The 22,654-nt window shown below is 39.3% G+C and overlaps 1 protein-coding gene across 2 annotated transcripts in view; it reads right to left on the bottom strand.

Annotated features, from left to right (window-relative positions):
- The window catches only part of LOC122973239 (dynein axonemal heavy chain 2-like), a 62,446-nt gene that overhangs the window by 33,412 nt on the left and 6,380 nt on the right, over nt 1-22,654 (bottom strand). For both annotated transcript variants that reach the window (XM_044340618.1, XM_044340617.1), the window contains 33 exons: nt 21,861-21,990; nt 21,501-21,683; nt 21,061-21,275; nt 20,711-20,857; nt 19,890-20,046; nt 19,393-19,502; nt 18,868-18,997; nt 18,404-18,592; nt 18,078-18,222; nt 17,561-17,753; nt 16,948-17,148; nt 15,937-16,093; nt 15,507-15,681; nt 14,647-14,810; nt 14,118-14,279; nt 13,780-13,883; nt 12,955-13,111; nt 11,969-12,051; nt 10,246-10,426; nt 9,837-9,975; nt 9,163-9,380; nt 8,237-8,329; nt 8,004-8,129; nt 7,388-7,498; nt 6,784-6,972; nt 6,348-6,451; nt 5,474-5,663; nt 5,140-5,320; nt 4,761-4,888; nt 3,657-3,809; nt 2,840-2,965; nt 1,556-1,774; nt 9-126 (listed from right to left, as the gene is read on the bottom strand). In XM_044340618.1, coding sequence (XP_044196553.1) covers nt 9-126; nt 1,556-1,774; nt 2,840-2,965; nt 3,657-3,809; nt 4,761-4,888; nt 5,140-5,320; nt 5,474-5,663; nt 6,348-6,451; nt 6,784-6,972; nt 7,388-7,498; nt 8,004-8,129; nt 8,237-8,329; nt 9,163-9,380; nt 9,837-9,975; nt 10,246-10,426; nt 11,969-12,051; nt 12,955-13,111; nt 13,780-13,883; nt 14,118-14,279; nt 14,647-14,810; nt 15,507-15,681; nt 15,937-16,093; nt 16,948-17,148; nt 17,561-17,753; nt 18,078-18,222; nt 18,404-18,592; nt 18,868-18,997; nt 19,393-19,502; nt 19,890-20,046; nt 20,711-20,857; nt 21,061-21,275; nt 21,501-21,683; nt 21,861-21,990 — 5,078 coding nt within the window. The remainder of the gene's footprint in view (nt 1-8; nt 127-1,555; nt 1,775-2,839; nt 2,966-3,656; nt 3,810-4,760; nt 4,889-5,139; nt 5,321-5,473; nt 5,664-6,347; nt 6,452-6,783; nt 6,973-7,387; nt 7,499-8,003; nt 8,130-8,236; nt 8,330-9,162; nt 9,381-9,836; nt 9,976-10,245; nt 10,427-11,968; nt 12,052-12,954; nt 13,112-13,779; nt 13,884-14,117; nt 14,280-14,646; nt 14,811-15,506; nt 15,682-15,936; nt 16,094-16,947; nt 17,149-17,560; nt 17,754-18,077; nt 18,223-18,403; nt 18,593-18,867; nt 18,998-19,392; nt 19,503-19,889; nt 20,047-20,710; nt 20,858-21,060; nt 21,276-21,500; nt 21,684-21,860; nt 21,991-22,654) is intronic.

Raw genomic sequence — 22,654 nt, forward strand, 5'->3', positions numbered from 1 at the left:
GTCTGTACCTGCACAGGCTGATCTCATGAGGGAAGAGAGTACTCCATCACTCCATTCATTGGTGGAGAGGTCGTTTTCACCATACAGCTCTCCCAGACTCATTGCCTTGGGGTTTAGAGGATATTCCTTTTGCGCCACAGGGTCCAAAGCAAGAAAGAGAAAATGACAAAAAAAGTAATTGCATGGTGACAAAGTGCTGGCAAGAAGAAGTGCATACAAGGACAATCAAATTCCTGTCACTGAATAAGCAATAAGACTGAGGAATTAAAATGAATAAATTGTAATGGTTGAAGTATTGATATATACACTTTCTACTGGCAGATCATAATTGGCACAGACTATGTTGTTTGTCAGCTAAAAAGGACTAAATGCTGAAAAAAAAAAATGTTGTACTGTAATTTAACAGTAGCTTTTCAAGTCATTTTTCAGATCCTCATGTTTTCATCTATTGCAAGATTAGCTTCGGTAACTAGCTCTGTTTACATGTTAATACAACTGCTGTTCATGCGTCCACCCATCCATAGTTTGTTGGTTATGCTAGCATTATAAGAGGAAAACATAGACTGAAATAGACATGCAAAGAGCACTGAAGAAGAGGAAGCAAGAGCCAGAGGCATAAATAGAAAGAAGCAGGAAGAAAGCTAGATGAAAAGGACAGAGAGAAATAAGAGGAAAAGAAAAGATTCTACAGCCTGCCAGGGCCTCTTTGATGCTGTACATCAGCATGTTAACATTCCATCAATGACAATGGTAACTTGCTGATGCTGAGAAGCTATAATCTTTACCATATCCACCATCTTACTTTAGCATGTTAGCATGCTTAGATGTGCTAATTAGCACTAAGCACAGAGAATAGCTGAGGCTAATGAAAATTGGTTATGACAAAATAACTGCAAAACTAATGTATTGAACAACAACAACAAAAAAAGAAAATCACCAGTGAGATAGAAAAAGTAAAGAAATCACCAAACTGTTTGCAATTAATCTGGAGTGACATGAATGTCCGTATCAAATTTCATGGTAATCCATCCAATAGTTGTTGAGATATTTCAGTCAGGTCCAAAGTGGTATACCAACTGACTGACAGACATTATCAGCCATGTCACTAGCATGGCTAAAATCTAAGTAGTGCTGGAAAAAACTGTAAACACGGCCACTGAACCTGTCACTTAATCTAAGTTTGGCTCTGCAAATGAAAAGAAGCAGATGGAAGGAAATGGAGACAAACAGACAAGCAGACAGGGTGATGGTATTGATTTGCATTTAGGTGGGAAATGTACACTAGATATTTGAGCCCTCAACAGCAGCCAATAATGTGAAAAAGTTGTTTTATCACAACAAAATCATTGCTTACAGTGTCCCTAAATCTCATAATTTTTTCCATGAAAAGACTTTGCAAGATAAATTGCCTAATATTGGAGTGAGAAGTGTTTGTCAGTTTGTGTGAATTTTACTTTCTCAATACGCCTCTCAAAGTGGGAGCCCAAGATGTTCCTTTTCATTACAGCAGCACTATTAGCCAATAAATTACACAGTGTATTATTTTCACACCCACCTGGACAAGCTGGTAGCCAGCCACTCCCTTGCGGTGCAGGGCAGTGAGGGCACTTTGCAGGACCCTCCAGGTGACCGTTTTGGCACTGCCTGTCTTGCCCACCAGCATGGAAGAGTGTCGCGAGTTTTTGGTCTCATAAAGTTGAATGACTTTGGTCATGGTAAAGGGAGTCACCTGCAAACCTCTCTGACGAAGCTCCACCTCTATGGCCTCCTTCAACTGAAACAAAATGGAAGCAAAACATAGACAGACAGTCAGAGATGGTGATTATACAGAAAATTCTGATACATTGACCATAATGTGCCAGGGTCAATTTTACGTTTGTCCATTTTGGGTGTATATATAATGTGTCTCAGGCTACAGCAGTTTTACAACCCAACCAATTCTGAAATCTTCTTAGGCCCCTTATAAGATATGTGATGTTGATACAGTGTACTTACAGTCATAAAGGTAAAGCAATAAACACTGATAAATCAAAAAAGTGTTGAGGTTCTACAAAAGTTATGGGAAGAAGCTGCAAACGAACAAACCAAAGACAGGGGACAAGGTAACTGATAATGAAAGGTCTGAAGGATAGAGCAACAAATACAGACTGAAGAAAGAGATAGTACATTTGCTGACTGAGGTAGAAAACTGACCACAGAGTGGGTGAATCACAGTGAGCCAGAGAAACAGACAGAAAGAGTTGAACCACATAGCAGGGGAAGGTTGAGTCACAAAGAGAGAGGAAAGATGTCTCAGCTTGAAGGTGGAAATGAGAAACGAATGGAGCCTGTCAGAGCAGATGGCTGAGAATCCAGTAGCTAATAGTGGGAGAGCCTCCCAGCCAAATTAATGACACCCTCAAAACTATGCAGCACACACTCCCACCCAGCCAATCTGGCTGGGCCTTTGTCTGAATCAGGATGCACAAACATGGCCGTACACAAACAGAAACGTGGCAAATACGCACATATATAGATTTATACATGCATGAACATGCATGTGTAAGAACGCATACAGACATCACCACACAGAAAATGTATGCCCTACAGTGTGCTCAGTGCATACAAACACCCAAAGCCAAATGTCAGGCACAACATTTCTTAGGACTGAAAAATACCTAAAATGCGTGGCCCAAGGTACTATCCCACCCATCCCATCCATCTACAGAGACAATGATGAAAATGTTAAAGCTGATGCAGTAACAGCAGGGTGCCTGAGTGTTGTAAAACTTGTTTGATTGTTCTAGTTTCACTATTTGTCAGAGGTGTTAAAGGAATCAGGAATCCCAGATCAGCTTACCTTGCCATAGTCTATAACGGGTGTTTCCACAGCAGGGAACAAGTCCTGAGTGATCCCATTGAACAATGGCAGGTCAGTAGAGGTCAGCTTAGCAATGTTCATGTCTTTCATAGCCATTAACAGGATCTGCAGACAGAGATACAAGGTCACTCATAAGTTCACTTCACTATAGAAAAGTTTAGTTCACTTGAAAGGGAAGTAGTTAGTGCAGATACATCTATAGTTGCATGATTTGGCAGTATAGATAGATAGGGCACCAAAAGAGAGATGACAGCACAGCTTGGGTTCACATTCCAGCTCATGAAGTCATAGCAACAGCCTGCTATTCCCATGCAAATGTATCCTCAACCACTCAGTCATAAGAGCAACCCCACAGAGAGAAAGATGACAGCAGCATCTATGACAACAAAATGCCTGATAATATGCTTTTAAAGTGAAGAAATTTTTGGGTAAAAACTAAGAAATAGCTAGTTTTGTCAAAGCTTACTACTTTGTTTGTGAACAAACCTCAACTGAGCCACTGAAAGAAATACCAACTGAAGACAAATTGCCTGTTAAACCAGAGTTTGGCATGATGCAGAGTTTTGTGACATTGATAATTATAGTGTAGGAATAGCATCAGCAGCAGCAACCACAATACCAGCAATACAATTATTATAACAATATTTATTTGGAACAGAGTGCCACTTCAGCCAAACAGGACATCGGGGCAGAATTTTGACCTACTTTAGCCAATCATAAGGGATCTAATGACCCTGTAGCAAGTCCTCAAACCCCTGTGAGTGTGAGAGAGAGACAGAGAGATTGATAGACCTACTTCTTCATCAGGAACATTAGGGCAAAAGCGGCGCTTCTTTCCAGCATAGCGGAGCAAGGAGGTAAGAGCACGCAGGCCAAAGTCATAGTGGTCCTGTTTAGACAGCTGCTGCACCGCCAGAGAGTACAGGGTGAACACCTTCTTAGCCAGGAGCTATGAGGACAAAGAGGAAGATTTTTTTTTTTCTCAGCATGCTGTAGGTGTGTTAGCTCCAGAATGTTTACTAATGCACACCAACTCTGTTGTCTCTCAATGAACACACACACACACACACACACATACACACATAGTGGCATGAAGCTGTAAGTGAGTCAACAGTAATCCTGTTCCAGCACTGGTCCCAGAGAATGTGTCTGTGGTAATCATCACCCTTATATAGATACATACACACACACTATTCCTCTCAAACCCTGGCCCTGCACCAAACCCCACTCAGACAATGATCCCAGAAATCAGAGGGGAAACAATTGGGTCAACACCCACCACTCATCTATGTTCAGCTGAGGCTCCACATCACTTTGTGTGCACGTACAGTACAATTGTCTCCTGAAAACCTTGATAAATAATTAAAAAATCTCTGTAAGTCTGTAACTTTTATAGGAAAAAGCAAGCAGGGTATTTTTAATTGAATTCATCAGATTGATTTGATGATACTGCATCTCTATCAGTGTGGAAGAACTCAATCTCATGTACTGATTGCCTGAGCTCTTCACATAAAAGAAGCTGGGATGTTTCATTAAGACTGTGATAATTCAAGAAGATATACTTTAGAAATCAATGCGCAGTCAGAATTGTGTACAGCATAAAAATAGCACCCTGACAGAATCCATTAAATTAATACAACTGCTATACAGACAAGGCCTTGAAGCAGCTGCAGTGAGTTTCCTTTTATAGTTACATAGAGAAATAAAATATATTTGTGTTGAATCACTGTCTCTGATCTACGTCCTTACCAATCTAAACAAGTCTATATCACTGCTGTTCAAAGCCTCCCTCCAAGCATTGTTCCTGGCAGAATGAATAAAGCAGCCAAAACAATCTGTTCTGCTTTTCTCTTTTTTTTTTTGGCACACCACCAGAATAAATTTCCTTGAGTTGTAGTACCTTGCAGTTGTTGAAGCCCTCTCCAAACAATATGATCTCAGCAATTAGAGTAGAATCTGGCACTACCATGGAGATAGGTCTGAACATGGACTTGAGGTTGTCTGGGAGCTCAGTACGCCCAGCGTAACCTACGGAAAGATACAAATAGAGAGAACAGATGACAACTGCAAACACTGAAACAGCCAATTATGATAAGTTTTCATGAAAGGAAAAAAAATATTAAAATGTCTAAAACTATTTCTGCAACAACCATCCATCAATCAATTCACTTCTCTTATGTCTATTTGTATGCTCATTATGTCCCAAATGTTAACACTACATATTAACATATGCCGACATAATATGCAGTGTATGAATTTACTTATTTGTGTTGACCTACCGGGATTCATGGTGATAAAGATGCCACATGACCAGACCAGACGAATATGCTGTCCATCGAAATGGAACTTTGATTGTCCAGCTGAAAGGGCAGACAGGATGGAGAGGATCTGCTGGGCCACTACTGACAACACCTCTATGTTGATACGGTTGAACTCATCAAAGCACCCCCATGCTCCCGTCTGTTCAGGGTGGACACAATTAAATACATACAAATTGAGACACACAGTGAAAAAAAAAAGAACAATTTTGCATTGCATTGCATTATCATGTTAACTACAGTCATCATCATCATCATCATCATCATCGTCCCTATCATCCATGTCTATTCCTACCTGTGCCAGGCCAGAGTACATGCGTCCCATGGATTTATAGTCTAGTCCTTCAGAGCAGTTGACTACAATGACGTACATCCCTAAAGCTTTGCCTAGGTCCTTCACTGTCTCTGTCTTGCCAGTACCAGCTGGGCCTTTAGGAGAGCCCCCCCGATGCAGATGGAGCGCTGTGGTCAGAGTCATGTAACACCTGCACAGAGACAAAAACTGACATTTACTCTATATTTTACTTGTGATATGCATACATATATGAATGAAAATTAAACAATTAAATAAACACAATGTCTCAATGACTTGGATGTAAATATCTTGATATACAATACGCTTAATATGCAATTTCTTGCACAAAAAGTTACAATTTAATGTTAAGTTGTATGTTGTTTTCTGTTTTTTGCTATATTCTCTTATCGTCTTATGTTTCATAGTGTTGTATGTTGTCATGTTGTCTGCCTGCCATTTGCACTAATAGAGACTAAAACAAGGAAATACAGTAAGTTTGTTAGCTTTTTTATGCTGCAATGTAAGAATGTGAGGTCTGAATATAAACTAATATATATAATGCAATTACTAATCTACCCTTTGTAACAGCTAATTTACATAAAACCGGCACTAATCCTTTTAACTGTGAATGCACAAAGAGCCAAAGTGTAATGTAGCAATTGTACTAACAATGCTAATGGTAGCCTCTGCTGTAATGTAATTTCCTGAGTGGCTTCAGTGTCATCCAGGGGTCTGATACTCAGTAGTGACATTATAAAATTAAAACAACATTTTAAATGTAAAACTATGTAAAATACTGTGATGAATTAATTCACTGATATATTATTGTATATTGTTAGCTGGTGCATTGATTGACTGAATGACTGATTGTGACCTGTCAGTAAGTGGAGTGATGACAAGCCGTCCAGAATTGCCCAGGTACTCGTAGCCATACTTGAAACGTGTGTTGGTCTGTCGGATTATGCAATCATCAACATCCTGTTGGGAGAGCAAACAAAACTATGTAAATATAATATGTAAAAACTGTGAAGCAGGGGGAGGGTATATGTACTGCAGTGTTTGTTTTACTGCCACAAACTACCAATTGATGAAAAGCTACTTATCTATACCCACCTGTTCCATTCAACTATTGCTTTCAGATTTTTTCTGCAAACTTAATAGTACATTTCTTGAAATAGCAGGATGGAAAAACCAAAGCCACTGTGGAAATGTTTCTGAAATTACAGCTTAATAGAAGTGATCCTATCAGCTCTTCTTTTTTCCACACTGTCTCCTGTATGTTGTGCTTACTTGGCTCTCTCAGGGCATACCTTCTCCCAGTATAGTCGTAGCTGGCACAGCCATTCAAAGGCATTGACATCATTGCAGCCTGCCTTGGCCAGCTTGTCAATGACATCCCGAGCATGAACTTCCACTGTGACCAGAGCTACAATCTTCAGACGCAGGACTTTGGACAGGTTGCCACGGATAAGCTCTGAATAGGACTGAAGCATGGACACCTGAGAAAGAAAGACAGTTATAGAAAAGGCTCAAGAGGTTATTGGAATCCTGTTAATTCTTAGCATCATTGTGTCGCTGTCCATGGTGCTAAAAAGCTGATAAATTGATTTTAACGTAACAAGATTAATTTCACTGTAAATAATTGCACTGTAAAAAAATAAAATAATTACCATATCAGAAATTGATGATCATCACACTTCCAGTTTGCTGTATTTTATGTGATATATTTGTGTACATTACAGGATGAAAGTAAGTATAACAAAGTAAACTTTCAAGTAGCCTTGAAAAGCTAAAAATTCTGATGGAGACGTACTAGTGTGTTAACAAATCGTAAGGTCACTCAAAAACATATCTACATGAAGACAATATCACACATGTTTCAGTAAAGTAAGAAGCTAAAAAAGTCAGTTAAACCTGTCTCTTCTTCATGGATTTAAGGGAAGACTTGTCAGCTCTCTCCTTGCCGGTTATGAGAGACTGAGTGACATCAGCAGTCCACTGGATCTGACTGGCTGTGATCAGCATCTGAAATAGGAGGAGTAAAACCTGGTAATTCTGTTTTATTTGGTTTTAACATTACCATACTGCTGTTTTATCACATTTATTAACTCCACAACCATGAGAGGATTCTATAAATTAAATATTAGGGAATATAGAGCTTGTGTACCTTAAAGCAAGGTATTGCCTCAACTATTCAGTGACATGGATTGAATTAAAAAAAACAATCCAAGTATAGGATTTTAAGATGGGTAATTCTGAGTGCAGCAGGAATTGTGATTTGTAAATTGATCAAAATCATTGTGTATAGGACAGCCGTCTTTACTGGGAGAAAATATCAATTACGAAAAACACTTGATGTTTCACAGTGGTTTTCAAATTGGTAAATCTATTTGCATTGCTTTAAAATGCAGCTTATTTTTAAGACTGTCAGAGTCAGTAAGTCAAGAGCAAGTCATTGCTTCAGTGTCAGTCAAACAATCAGAATATCAGATTGGTGAAGGTTCAAAATCAGAATTAGAGACAAATATACCTGTCCAGGCCAATCTTTGACCCATTTGTCTCTATGTCCTGTAATCCTCTTCAGACTTGCAAGGCATTCACTCAGACGAATCTTTAGTGTAACACGCATGGTAGTCTCAACATCACACAGCCAAACCTACATGAACACAAAACAAAATGGTGCTCATATTATCTACCATAACTCTCATCATAACACTACCATTGTCATCATAACCATAATCATGAGCATCATTACTACTGTACCTCCACAGGCTTGTCCAGTTGCACTATACGAAAGAACTCAATATACTCCCCATCAGCAGAGAACATCCCGGCAGCATCTCGCCTAATGCCAAACTATAGAAAACATAAACACACAGTGGCATCTCTCTGTATGTACTGTTCCATCATAATCTGATTCTATGTCATCTGAAAACTGTGTTTTGAGGCCTGTTCATCTTGAAAATATGAAAATTAAGTTTCTTTAATCAAGTCTGGTGTGTCAGTATTGTGTATCAGGAGTGCTCACCGTATTGTGTTTTGTTTTGTTTGGATACTGACAAATTTTAAAAGGTTATGTAACAAATTAAACTGAATTGGAAAAACAGGATTTATCTCATCTTAGTAATATGTCTACTAGGGGTGTGTGGATCATGTTGTTTTGCCCAAAATTCTCATCAAAATTTGGCCTTATATTCATTTTAATAATATTTTTATTCATATTTTCCTGCTAATACAGTTGCACAGGACTTAGCCTGACATTATTAAGTATTTCAAATATGTTTGGCAGCAGAATCAATTTGCCTGGATAATAGCTTTTCTTTGATGCTTTTGATGTATTTTTCGTCCCATAATATCAATCCAGTAAAGGTGTTAGAGTAGATCCACTGCAGTATAGAACTTAAGGTAAAGAAGCATAAGTGATGTAAACATGTCACATTTAGTAATCTAGTTGAGGGAGAGTAATTATATGCACATCATTTAGGTGCAAGGCTATTAGAAAGCAGCATCAATGAAAGAAGTAACGCTTGCATACTTACTCCAACCTGACAAAATGTTAAATTTCATAATCTAATCATAATCAAAATTAAACAATTCCTTCACAGAAGTAGTGTAGCCCCCAGCCACTGAGTGTATGTCCGCCTTGGATTGTTTTTCTGATTCTGGTTGTATTTATCTAAGATCCCTGCCTTGTCAGTGCGTAGGCTCTTGATGTTGTCGAAACACTTCTTCAGGTGGGGTTGCATGGCCTCTGGGTTCTGTGACTGCCCCAGGATCTCCAGCACGTCATCATTAGACAGGAAGTAAAATCTTGGGAATATCTGCCTCTTGGTCTCCAGATACATGTCAAGGGCCTTCTGAATCTCCTCCAGCTTGGCACTCATCTCTGACAGCTTCTCTAGCAAACCTGAAAGACAGAGGTGACTGCTTACAGAAGCTGATTGTGGAATTAACAAAAAAATGTCATTCTAAATATGCATATATTTATATAACTGAGAAGTTTCTTTGAGAGTGAATCACGTTTGCACAATTATTGGCAGTGTAAAAGTTGGCAGCACCACATACACATCCATGATAATCATTTAAAATACAAAGGATCAGTCTGTTCAGGGTTAGGATGAAATATGAGACACATTTCCTAGCAACTGTAAACCTGTCACACATCAAAATTCTCAAGACATAAAACATAATATGCAAAAAGCAACCAAAGTTTAAGAATTTTATATATGCAGTATGGATGGATTATTAATAGATTTTTTAAAATTCAAAAGGACATTTTTTTAGGCCCTGAAGACACCCAGTAAAATGTGACAACATATTGTTAACAGCAAGTTTTTGAAGAGACATGAAACATTTGTAATACCTGGGTGGTGTGTTCCCTGCAAGGCGTTGTTATTCTCATTAAGTCGGCCCATGATCGTCTTCCAACTAGCACTAACATCTTGAAACTCTTTGCACTCATGAGGCAGCTGCTCCCTGATGTCCTTTCCTTGGAAAATGTTCTGGGAAGGTGAAAGAACAAGGAAATGGAGAATGACAGAGAACGATTGAGATACTGTAGTGAAAAGAGATTAACTGTCATCTGTATTATCTGGAGAAACATATACTGTGTGATATATGTATCTAATCTAATCTGTCTAATAAAAAAAGACCATAACAAATAACAATGTGTATGTCATCCAATGGTGAATTTTCACAGACAATAAAGAAAAGTTAATATCCGTGTCTACTAATGAACCGCATGACATAGTATGTGAGTGTGCCTCTTATACCTCCAGATAAATCCACTGACGCTGCACAGTGAGGATTGCTTCGATGACTTCCAGTACTAAGGACAGCCGGCGTTCCCAGCAGTCAACGTCTCGCTCAAAGGCTTTGACAAAGCGAGAAGCCTTCATTGTGGACAGGAGAACCTGGTTGTCCTCCAGGGCCTGGAAAACCTCCTCTGTTCCCCTGGGAGAAACAGGTAAGGAGCAGAAAACAGTACAGGTTTTTAAATCCAATCTAGTTGCATAAATTCTGCAATAACTGACATCTTTGTGAAGATGTTACAATGTTTATATGTTATAATGTTCAGTTTTGGTTAAAACTTTGTAAGGTAGGCACTGATTGCCTTACACAGTTGCTAATTACTGATTGCATTTGACTTCATAATATTGAGAGATGTTCCGAATATTCATCCCCCCTCATGTACATAATGGGGTAGAGCCTGTTTGCAAAGGAGGTCCCTGTAAACATACATAATCATTATTGATTTTATATGATGACTAAGTTATCAAGTTAAACAACTGCATGGATTATTTGATACCATAAAGGTGGACAAGAGGCACGTTTTGTTGGTTCATTTTTATTTTATTTTTTTTTATAAATAAGCAGTTTTTTTCAGTGTGGTAACTACGGTATGTTTCACTGCTGTTATTGCATGACTTTACATTAACCTCAGAGACACACAGTACTTCCAACACCTACAAATATTTTCAGGCATACGCACCAGCAGTCATGTCTTTTTCAGACATTTCTGCTTCTTGTTCAGCTCTTTTTATGAATGATTAATTTCTCAAAAGAATTTATTTAAATGTTTGATGGGTTTCATTTTCTGTACTTTCATTCATCCTTATTTTACTCTTGGCTCTACAATCTCTCTCTCCCTGCCTCTCTTCATCATGTTTACTGTGGGCCAGTGGCTGACTGCAGCCTTCCACCCTCTATGGAATCAGTGACAATGGCTTGGGCTGCCAACTGGACTGGGCCTAGGGTCTGACTCTGCTTATTCTTATATGCAGCAGATGGACTGGGCCTTCCTGCTTTCACCAGCCAGGCTGCCAATCGCCTAACTCTGTTCTGCTCACTCATCTCTGACTACAAACAAACACACTCACTCCCTAATTATGACTTATGCAACAAGGCAGAACAGACAGATTCCTGCTCACATCACATATACTCTATACTATATAGCAATGCTACAAAGGCATTGCATTCATCTATCTATAGTACACAAAACACAGCTAGACTTAGACATCACTGGATGGCAGTATTGAGCTGTACTGGGCTGTGGGATCTAGTGATGCAGGTAAGTAAGACAGAGACACAAATCTATGGCATATGTTGGAGCAGCTTTCAGCCTGGGTTACAGTTATAACTCCATATTCAAGCAAATTCTCTTTCCCCCACAATTTCTATTTCTCTGACAGAAAAATAGCAAAGACTTTGTATGAGTCTAAAATGAATCTAAAATGATGGCTCATTCAGTTATGATTATATTGGACCGAGTGGAGTTAAAATGTGTGTAATGCTGATGAAAATGTTTTATTCTGTTTTTACAGCTTTTCCTTTGTAATAGATGTGTGTGGCAAAATGTGGGCCACAGAGCGACAAGTGATCTGCAGTTGTGAGTTACACTACACAAAACCATTCCTGTACAGCACAGTGTTGTCAGTCTCTGAGGACGTGAACCCTCCACCCAACCCTGGCTCACTTCAAGGCTCACTTTCTCACCTCAGCCGATAGTGGCCTTCGTCTTTGTGAGGTGCGATGTCCAGGAATGTTTCCTCCCATGTCTTGGTAATGTCCTCCAGGCCCTTTAATATAAAACGCAAGGAGTAATATTAACAGACAGGACACAACACTGAGAAGTGGAAATATGAGAGTTGGTCATTTCTTTTCCTTTTCCACAAGCTTAATGACATACTGTATGTTCATCATTAGATTATTAATGGCAGGACACCACTGATCTTAGTTTTTGATGAGCTCTACTGCTTGCATCCATCACAGATGGAGAACCTTTTGGACATAAGTGTGATGATGGCATATAACATCGCTTTTTTTCTTTTTTTTTTACTCTACACACTTGCCTTGTAGATCTTTGTGAGCATTCTTTTGTACACATGTGGTTCTTTTCATGCCTCTCTATATTTTCTCTGTCATTTTCTTAGAAGTATGTATAAACACTACTATGACAATATATTGTATTTAAAAACTGTAAATACAGTAATAACTGTAATATCATAATAGGCATGGCTAGACACCACAAGTAAGGAACATTTTGAACCCTTATGTAGTATTTCAATTTAAGAATTACTTCAGGTTGATCACTTTCAAACCTGGTTAATCACAAATAAATCCCATGACTGCACCTTTCAGGCTCTACTTCACTCACAGAATACACTACACTACAATGCAGTCCCCAATTCTTATTACACAATTACCTGCTGTTTTAGTAAATCAGCTGCTAATTAAATGCAGATTGCGGTTGCAAATTGAATATGCATATGCATACATGCATAAATCTGGCCCTAAAACTGCACTGATGTAACCCCTGTGAATGGGGTGGGGAGTGGAGAGGGGTTAGGGGCAGGATTGATGTTGATACAGGTTGAGAGGCAGGCACAGCTGCTCCATGAGCTAGTTAGAATAAATGGAGGCAGGTGAAGATACAATAATGCCCACTAAGCATCCGTTTAGACTAGAAAAAGAGACTGGACCTGTTCAATGGAGAGTTCCTTGCTGGCGGCTCCAGAGATCTCACAGATCTTGTCAGCATACTTGTCAAGGCCCAGTGATATGATCTTCTCCAGGGTGAATTCAGTGCTGGTGTGATCAAAGGAGCACTGCAGCTCATCGCAGATCTGCTTCCAATGCCTGAAAGAAAGGTGGCATCAGAGGAATGATTATTCTGAAAGACCTGAGTAGATCTGCAAAGAGAGAGCTGAAGGGAAAAAAAGTAAAGGTGAATGCTAGCACCTCCCAGCTGACTATCACCATGTAAAGTCAAGTCAATTTTATTTCTATAGTCTATAAGTCATATATCACACATTTGCCTCAAAGGGCTTTACAAACTGAACAACATATAATACCCCCTATCTTTATATACTAAAATAAACACAGACAATAAGACATTATAAAAACACATGCTTACTAAATGCTAACACTCAAACACTTACAGTAAAACGTTCTCAAAGTTAAAATAAATAAAAACTTTCATAACATTATAACATTTTATATTCATATATTATATTAGACACTACCTAATTACACTATTAACTCAAATATTACAACATCCAGAATGTAGCAGTGACCTTCTAATCCTTTGCTGATCATTTATCTACTAATATTAGTCTTCTAAATGAGGAATATTTAACTATATAACAGTTGTATTTTTCTTTGTGTCCATGCTTTGTCTTATACAGTTTCTTCCTGTAGCAGTATACTGTAACAACTGTTACTATTGCAAAACAATAGTTATAAGATACTTGAACTAAAAACACAATCAATAATAAACAAATAGATACTTTGGCTCCAATCAGTACCTGTCTCTCATGGCTGGGTTTCTCAGGTCAGCAATGAGAGGGATGATCCTCTTGAACTGGTCAATCTTGTTCTTGGAGAAATCCACGATGTCCCAATCCTTATCCTGCAATCAGACCAAGATCAGGTCTTTACTTCTGTGTAATGTCGGTGTTAGAGCTGCTGTGGGGTTTAGATTTGTGCATTTGTGGTATAGGCACCAAGGTTTGCATTATTCATACAGTACTGGTATTGTTTTGGAATTTATATGCATTTTATTTGCATGTAATGAAACCTAAACAGACACAAGTAATATATTATGGCTGACACTATTCAATGAACTCTGTGTGGTAGAGCTGACCTTGAGTTCTCTCTGGAGTTTGTGGAGTTTTTTGAACATGTCCTGTGCTGTGCCCTCCATGTTCTCCGTCCGCAGCGTAGCAAACTGATCAACCTTCCAGATGTTCCAGTTTGTATTCCACTCCTGTGTAATCTCCCAGACCTGCTGCAGGTAATCTATGTCCTGTATAACACATACAGACACAAGCAAAATACAATCATTAAATATCTCTTGCATTACTCTTATGAGGCTTGCAACATCCACAATCGCAACACCCAGAGTTTGAATTTGGCCTAGAACCTTTGTTCCATGTCATCCCCTCTCTCTCATAATCAAACAATTTTCTATTACTATATACAATCAAATAATTAAAACTAATAAAAAATGCTTACAAAAGTCTTTCCTCACTCAAACATATAGATCCAGTTTATCACAAAGATACCTTCCACAGTAACCTTCTCTGGATTAACTGCTCATTATGTTGGAGTCTGTATAAGCTTATGTCAGGACAACAGTGTGTTATAACTATGAGCCTCATGGGTAGTCAGACCTTTTCCAGCATTTGGATGTTTTTGAAGGGCGGCTGTTCTATCTTGAAGAAGCCCAGGCCGTGGAGGATGGTGCTCTCCTCCCGTTTTAGAGCCTCCAGTTGGCTGCGATGACCTACTATTTGCTTTAAGGCCAACTCAGTGCTCAGTGCACTGTCAAATGGACCTGAACATGCAAAAAGTAGATACACATACACACATGAAAAAGCATACACACACACACACAAACAAGCATATATATACACATCAATCCACACACAGAATTACAAATATACAAATGCAAACACATTGAGCATAGCTTACAATATCTCCTCTATCTTCGGAATACACACAGATATGCATATATATAATAAAACCATCATAACATGGCCATCAAAACCAGGGATGGCAAACTGACAGCTATGTCATACAGACAGTAAAAAGAAAATATGCTGATTATTTCTCCCAACACATTAGAGTTGGTATATGTCTTGAGAAACTTGATATTTGTTAACCATTAAAGATTTAGTTATATTATCAAGGTAGCTATCAGTAATATGTCTCATGTAATATCTCTGGTTATATTAGGCCATTGTGAGCAATGTTACTGGACTGCTTTATGACAGTTTTTAGATTTACAGGATTTTTTTTGCATTAATGTTATCAAGTGGGTTTGTCACATATTTCATTCACTGTACTGTATTAGCAAAAATGATTGGTTCTGATGAGGCCTCATATAGATCAGTAATGGCACAGTAGGAACAGAAAGAAGCAGAGACAGCAACAGTAAGGTGCACACACCATGGTGATAAAACACTTTGTGATAATGTATATGAGTGTGTGACAGACAGAGAACGATGAGTTGTGCAACAAAGTGTGTGACCTGTGCTGTTGAACTCCTGCACAATAGTCTGTATCTTCTTTTTGAATTCCTCAGAGGAGAGGATGAGGCTGTTCTTAAATTTCTCCTTGTGCTTCTGCAGCATGATGTCGCTGTCGATCAACACCTGCTGGAACCACACCCACTCCTCATTCAGCACCTCCCGCAAGTCCTGCACCTGTGGGTGAACAAAGTGGCAGGATTGAAATATTGATGAGAATGATGCTAGACCCATGACTACCAATGTTTTGTGACTACCAGTGTCAGTGTTTTGTCAATATTCTGCTGAATACCTAAAGGTGCACAAAAGTCCTACTGATTTAATGATTTAACCTAAGGTAGAATGAACAATCAATCAATTGCTCACACACACAGTCACACACACATTGTCCTGTGTAATGAGTGTTTGCTGTATAATTAGAGAGGTGCTTACAGCCTGTTCCACTGGGACCTCATATTTGTCCAGGATAGCAAACTGTTCATGGATGAGAGGAATCTGAGCCTCTGTCTTGGACAAATCTCCCTGGAGAGTTTCTAAGAGCTTCACGCTCTCACTAAGTTCCACCAGTGTCTGGGGCGGTCGTCTCAGCCTAAAGACACACATACAAACAAACACACAACATTAAGACGTAGTATATATCTCCAACGTTTACAAAATCAATCATTTATATTTTTCACCAGAATTCACGTTAGTCTATTTCATGTAAAGTGATCCAACTATTGTGTGCACTCTGTGTAGACTGTGCATTTGACATGTCCTGAACAGAAAATACAAGGTCCTGCGCAGTGTGGGCTGGCCTGTAGTCCCACAACACCTGCAGCAGATGTTGGTGGTATGGGCTTTTTTATTCCAAGGCTGCAGACAAGCACTGATGGTCATTTGGTAATTCATGGTCAAGGTGAATTATCACATAAAAAAGTTTCCTTTTCAGTCATTCATTCTCTGTCTACATATGTTATTGCATTGTTAGTGTTGTATTAGTATTATATAATTATTGCACTATTATTAGTATTATATTAATATCATAATTTGTATAGCTTATTTTTGCACTGTATGCCATACAATGCCAACTCTAAATAAGCACTGTTACGCTCTATGTTATGTGTTTGTTTTTTTTTACATATTTTTTAACTTTTCTTGTATCGTTACTTGTTAATTGTATTACTCTATGTGCCTCTGCAATTGGACAGACAGGACAAATAAAGTGATTTGAACTGAACTGAAATACATACAACCAGCCAGCTTTACAAATTAATACAAACCTCAACTGCAAAACCTCTATTTTAAAATCAAGTATTTTTGGGGCACCCCTGTAGCTTAGGGGTTAAGACACTCACTATTAACCTGCAACGTCCCCCTTTGCATCTGTTTCATCTCTCTCTACTATCTATAATAAAGGCAAAAATGCCCCCTGAAATACAGTCCTTTCACTTAACTCCCCACCTGTTGGCACTGTCTTGAAGGGAGGCGTGAAGTTCTTTGAGGCGGTTGCTGGCCATGTGTCTGAGCAGTTGAGTGAACTTGGTTTGCCACTCACTGCAGTGCTGCACCAAGGAGGACTTGAGTGGTGTACAGTCCAGCATGACAAAACGGATGTTTACCACCGTCTCTTCCTGTTGAACATTGTTGGCTTTTTCTGTGTACCTGAGGGTGAACCAGAGAGTGGACATGACAGAAATGTAAAAGAGTGAGATTATTGCATCTGCAAGCTTCATTATGGTAAACAAACAAGTTTTGAAGAATGTTTTATGACAAAACGAAACAAAAGTTCACTTGGGGAATGGAAACAAAAATAACCCAATTAGAATATACTGTAGGTCTGTGTGAATGGGCAACAGCTGCCAGGTTCCACAGCTGTCACAAGATGACAATTTGCTTGCAAGGTGACTGTTAAAAATCGGTAGTTCCTCCCTTCATAGTGAACAGCGGCTATAGTCAGCTTCAATTCATTTCACTCACAACGTACTCCATTGTTTTTGCATCAAAAAATATGGAAACTTCTTAAAAAGGTCAACTGAAGAATGGTGATTAGAAATTAGTTTTCATTGCACAGTACCTATGTATATCTGCATCAAAAGAAGTGACTGGTGGGTTGAGTCTTTGGTAGCGTTGTATAAAGGAGTCCTTGTTGACCTCCCAGATATCCCTGTATCTGTCCCAGGTCTTTAGATATGCCTGCAGGTGGGTGGCATTGGCTGTCATCCCTGTAGCAACTGCAGTCTGAATTTTCCTTATCTCCTCATCTTGCTCTGAAGGATCAAAAAGACCAGGGGACAATGAGACCGGAGCAGAAGCACAGACAGATAGATATGGTCACATACAGTATACTGTGCATATATATATATATATATATATATATATATATATATATATATATATATATATACACACACAGATATACATAGAAATCACTGTTTGCAATTCCTTCATTTACAAGGATTTTATATCTTGCCTACATTTGCCTCGCAGTAAAACCAGCCTGAATATGCACACAGTTTCTCTTCATTTTATTAAACATTTTTTTCTCCAGGGAAAATAAAAAGAAAGGAACATGTTCTTAAAAATGTTCGAACCAATGTTGATGTGTATTGGATTCCCCTGTGAGCTTTTGCAGGATAGAAGCTCAGGCATTCGCTTGAATTCAGAGATGGTGTTGATGAGTTGAGGCATAATGTTTACAATCTGAGCAAGCTTTCCAAGTGTCGGGGAGAACTCAGCCTGTCAAAACAGACAGACAGACAGACAGACAGACAGACAGACAGACAGACAGACAGACAGACACACACACACACACACACACACACAGACTCTCATTTTTACCCAAGAAATCAAATCACCAACCACTAAATCAAACATATCATTATTGCATGAAAATTGAATTAGGAGTGGTTGCTGGTACCTTTGGAGTGGTTTGGGGGGCTGCCTGGCGCAGTGCTACTACAACTTTGAACAAAGGACTGGGTGATGTCTTGCTGTCTCCGTTGATGGCTCTGGATAGCTTCTGCATAGAGCGCTTGATGTTGCTCCTGAGAGCTTCCTCCACCATGTGGTCCACCTTCTCTGTGTAAGTCACCCAGTGCTCATGGACCTTAAACATCATGATAAAAATGCACACACATGACACAGCAGTGCACATTGCTGTCGATGAATAGGTGCAGATTACAATATTTGCTGTCATGTTTTTGCAAGCAGTGGGTCGTTGATTCAGCTTTATTCCAGTCATTAACAACTTATGTGGGTCAATACAATAACTGTTATAAATGTGCTTACTCAGTAAAAAAATCATCAGTTCTAAAAGTGTAGGAACATTTCTGATGGAATGCCGCTGACAGTGAATAAATGACAGAAAATCACAGCACAGACCTCAGGTCCATCATCAGAGAAGGTGTTGTGGATGCGGGTCATGATATCAACAATTTGCTGATGCGCTGAGCGAAGTATTTGGAGATGGCTCTGCTGGTGAGTCTTCTGATCATCCTCAAACTCCAAGTTCCTGAGAATAAAATCAGGAGAAGCACGATGATGCTACAGTACCAACAAAGGAAAACCAATGCACATCACTTGGAACCACAGTGTAATTGAGATTTGAGCCATGTGCATCGCTTCAGACAAGGTCAAGAAGTAGAGAGGTTTGCTGTTGACTTCCTCAGTCAGCTGTTAGCAATGTGTGGTGTGATTTTTAAAAGGCAATTTTGAAAAAAAAAAGATTTTACCTATTGTTTTACTGTATTTCATGAATATGCATTTTAAATACATACATACAATAATAACTGTATGTCATAAGAAGTGATTTAAATATATTAATAATACCTGCACATGCTTTATTTTGTGTATTTACAGTATTAGGCATCCCATGGAATTAGGAAGACATCACATATCTGCTGTTACCTGTACACAGTCTTTCCATCCAGTCTAACCAGCAATGTTTCACTGATCTGACGACAAAGTGTGGAGATGGCGAGATTGGATACTTTGTATCCGTCAACTATCGACTGGACCTGGAGTATAATAAGAAGGAGAGGAGAGGAGAGGAGAAGAGAGGAGCTCAGCTGCTCATTTATTGCAATCCAATTAAACTTCTCAGGTCAGTAGTGGTTTTCTTCCTGGACAAAGAATAGCTTCCAGATCTGTTGAGGGTGCTTTTAATTGCCTTGGTGTTGTTTTCTGGAATAAAGTGCCTGATGACCTGAGATTTGTTAGAACTGTGTCCCAAGTTCAAAAGTAAACTGAAAACATTTACTCAGCCAGTAAGGGGATTCAATCACAACTCTGCATTCAACCCAAATTGAACCCAAAAAGAAAAAGTGATAAATAAGTATAATTTCTACAGTAACAATGTATTTGTACATATGTCCGTATTGGTTAGTGGTGAACTGTGTTAAAACCTTCTCAATGTGCAGGAGACAATCGCGGATGAAGATGTTAGAAGCTCCTTTAGACAACCACGACAGCTTGGTCAGCCCCGGCTGAATCTTCTTATCCAGGAAAACAATTCGCTCCCGAAACAAGCCCAGCTCGTCAGGAGACAGCATTCCAATGATCCTGACAAACAGACAAGTCAGATAGTGTTCTTAACTGAGTGAGCTCAACTGGAGAGGGCAAGATTATCAAATAACTACAACTCTGAATGCCCTGTCTTGTCTTGTCTTATATCGTAAGCTAAATGTTAATGGTTGATTGAAAATGTTTAACAGACTTGGCCTTTTTATCCTGTTGCACTGCTGAAAAATTTCCCAATTATACTACAATACACAGAATCTGAGCAGCACCGTAGCGACTACTGAAGGTGAACAATTGCTCAGAGGGCTTATGTAGGTGTTTGCCATGAAACAATGCGCAGCACATGGCACACACACCAAATGACAATAGTGGTGAACAGGAAATAAGGGCTCCTTACTCACTGCTTCTCTACCACAAACTCACAACAGGCAAGTGCTCAAGTGATATTAATCACTATCACTACCACTAAAATCCAGTGACTCACCTCACACAAAATTATTGTTGTATAATGTTGTGACTGTTAGCTTAGCTTCTACAATCATGAACTTATTCCATCTGGTTGGAAAGGTTCTAGGTACAGATGGGGATTTAAAGCACGGTATCTTCCAAAAACATCTAATTCTGATTATTACAATATAATAATACATCAGTGTCCATAGTGTTGCATATATGTTTGTGTCTCCTTCTCTGTGTGTATGTATCATACCTGTTATAGTCCTTCATCAGTAGCAGTGCTCTCTCCCTCAGGCCTCTGAGCTCCTCTCTGTCCTGATAAATGTCAGACACACACTGGGGGATCTCAAACTTTAGTCGATCCCAGTAGTAGATCTCAGAGAACAGGTTTAGCAAGTTGCTGGACAGAAAACACATAAAACACACAAAATAAATAATAAGCAAATGTCTGTGTCATGTATGTGAATTATTGTTTGGTTTCTACATGAATGTATGTGTGTAGATTTGTGTGTGTCACAAGAACACAGAAGACATTATCGTGTAAGAGACTGTGTGAATGTAAGCGTGAATGTTAATGCCTTGCATTGAGTTTGTGGAACCCACCTGTCAAAGTTGATTTCCAGCTTGGCAGTCTTGTCCTTGCTGCGCACCAGGAGTGACTGCTCCAGGCTCTTGAGGTACTGTCCGTCCAGGCTCTGGCTCCACTCACTGAAGTTCTTTCTCACCATCTCATCCAAAACCTGGACTGTCTGTGCATAGGTGTGAAACACCTGCTTGCGGCTGTATGACTCTTGCATGAAGTGGACCCTCTTAAGCACCTGGGGGGAAAGGAAAGGGAACGAAGGAGGAGGAAGTCAATGTAGGAGACCATGAATACTATCTGTTTACAGTCAATGTATGTCTAAAATCAAACCACAGCAGAACCAGTGTAGACAGTTCCTTCTACAGGTCTTTACTTTGCACATTAATTTTGTGCATCTTGAAGTAACTAGTGTGCTCTGAGATTAAAAGCAATAGATTATTGTTCAGTCTCATGGACTAACCTCCATGGGTCTCTCTATGCGACGTCTGAGGGCCCTTGCCCAGTGGGCCAGGCCTGCTCTCCTGGGCATATGGTCAGGAACAGACCTCACCTCCTGGTTCAGCTCCTTGTTGACCATTTTGAGCTCCTTGTTAAAGATGCTGTACACTTTCTCTACCTGTTCCTCTGTTGTGCCCTTAATAGCCTGTGATGAAGATGAGATGGAAGAGAATAGAGGAGAGAAGAGAAAGTTAAGTGGCAGGGAAAACAGAATGAAATAAGTGTTTGAGTGATGCATGTGCAGTAGGTGTTATAAAAGCAAATTGAAAACATGAATGAATGTATCTGTGTGTGTACGTGTGTGTGTTTGTGAGAGAAATACCTCACGAGTAGACATAGGCCTAAAAATGTCCAGCAGCCGAACTCCTTCTTCCACTGTGTTCACTGTCTTGAACACTGAATTGATCAGGTTTTGCATCATCATCTCCAGATCCTTTATCAATGCACGAAACCTGTGTACACACGCATACACACACACACACACACACACACACACACACACACACACACACACACACACACAAACACACACACGAACACATGCATACAGAAACGCATACACATAATGATCAGTGTCAAATCGCCAAACGCACACATCTAAAACAGGAGTACAAACACACATACAAAAAATTTAAATTTAAAATTTGTCTGTATGTTTTTGTTTGAATTTGTACAGTGAGGTAGAAATAACAGGTCTGTGTAATGTGTATGTAACCCACATTAAATTGACTGGTAGAGTTCATTCTGGTGATCCCAAAAATGGTCACTAGAGGGCGCTACGTCACATTGTAGTGCTAGAGATTCTGACTGTATTGTAGCGATAAAAAGTCCGAATAATGGAGAAAGAGACACTACACTAGTGCTGCTCAGAATGAGAGATTATTAGAGAAAAATTCTAGGAGCTTCCATAAACACTGTGCCAGAAGTTTTTATGTTAGGACACACTGAGTTAACTTTTCTTTTTTGCGTTTTATTGATTGTGAAACTGGAGGATTATTTTGATGTTGATATACCTGCTTTTGGGATTAATCTGTGAATCTCCAGTGTTTTTGAATTATGAGTACCATTAACAAGTGTTTCCCCAACCCTGCCCTACAAGGCGCACCTTCCAGGCAG

This window comes from Thunnus albacares, chromosome 22 (genome assembly GCF_914725855.1).
Source record: "Thunnus albacares chromosome 22, fThuAlb1.1, whole genome shotgun sequence".
In the NCBI taxonomy this organism is placed as follows: Eukaryota; Metazoa; Chordata; class Actinopteri; order Scombriformes; family Scombridae; genus Thunnus; species Thunnus albacares.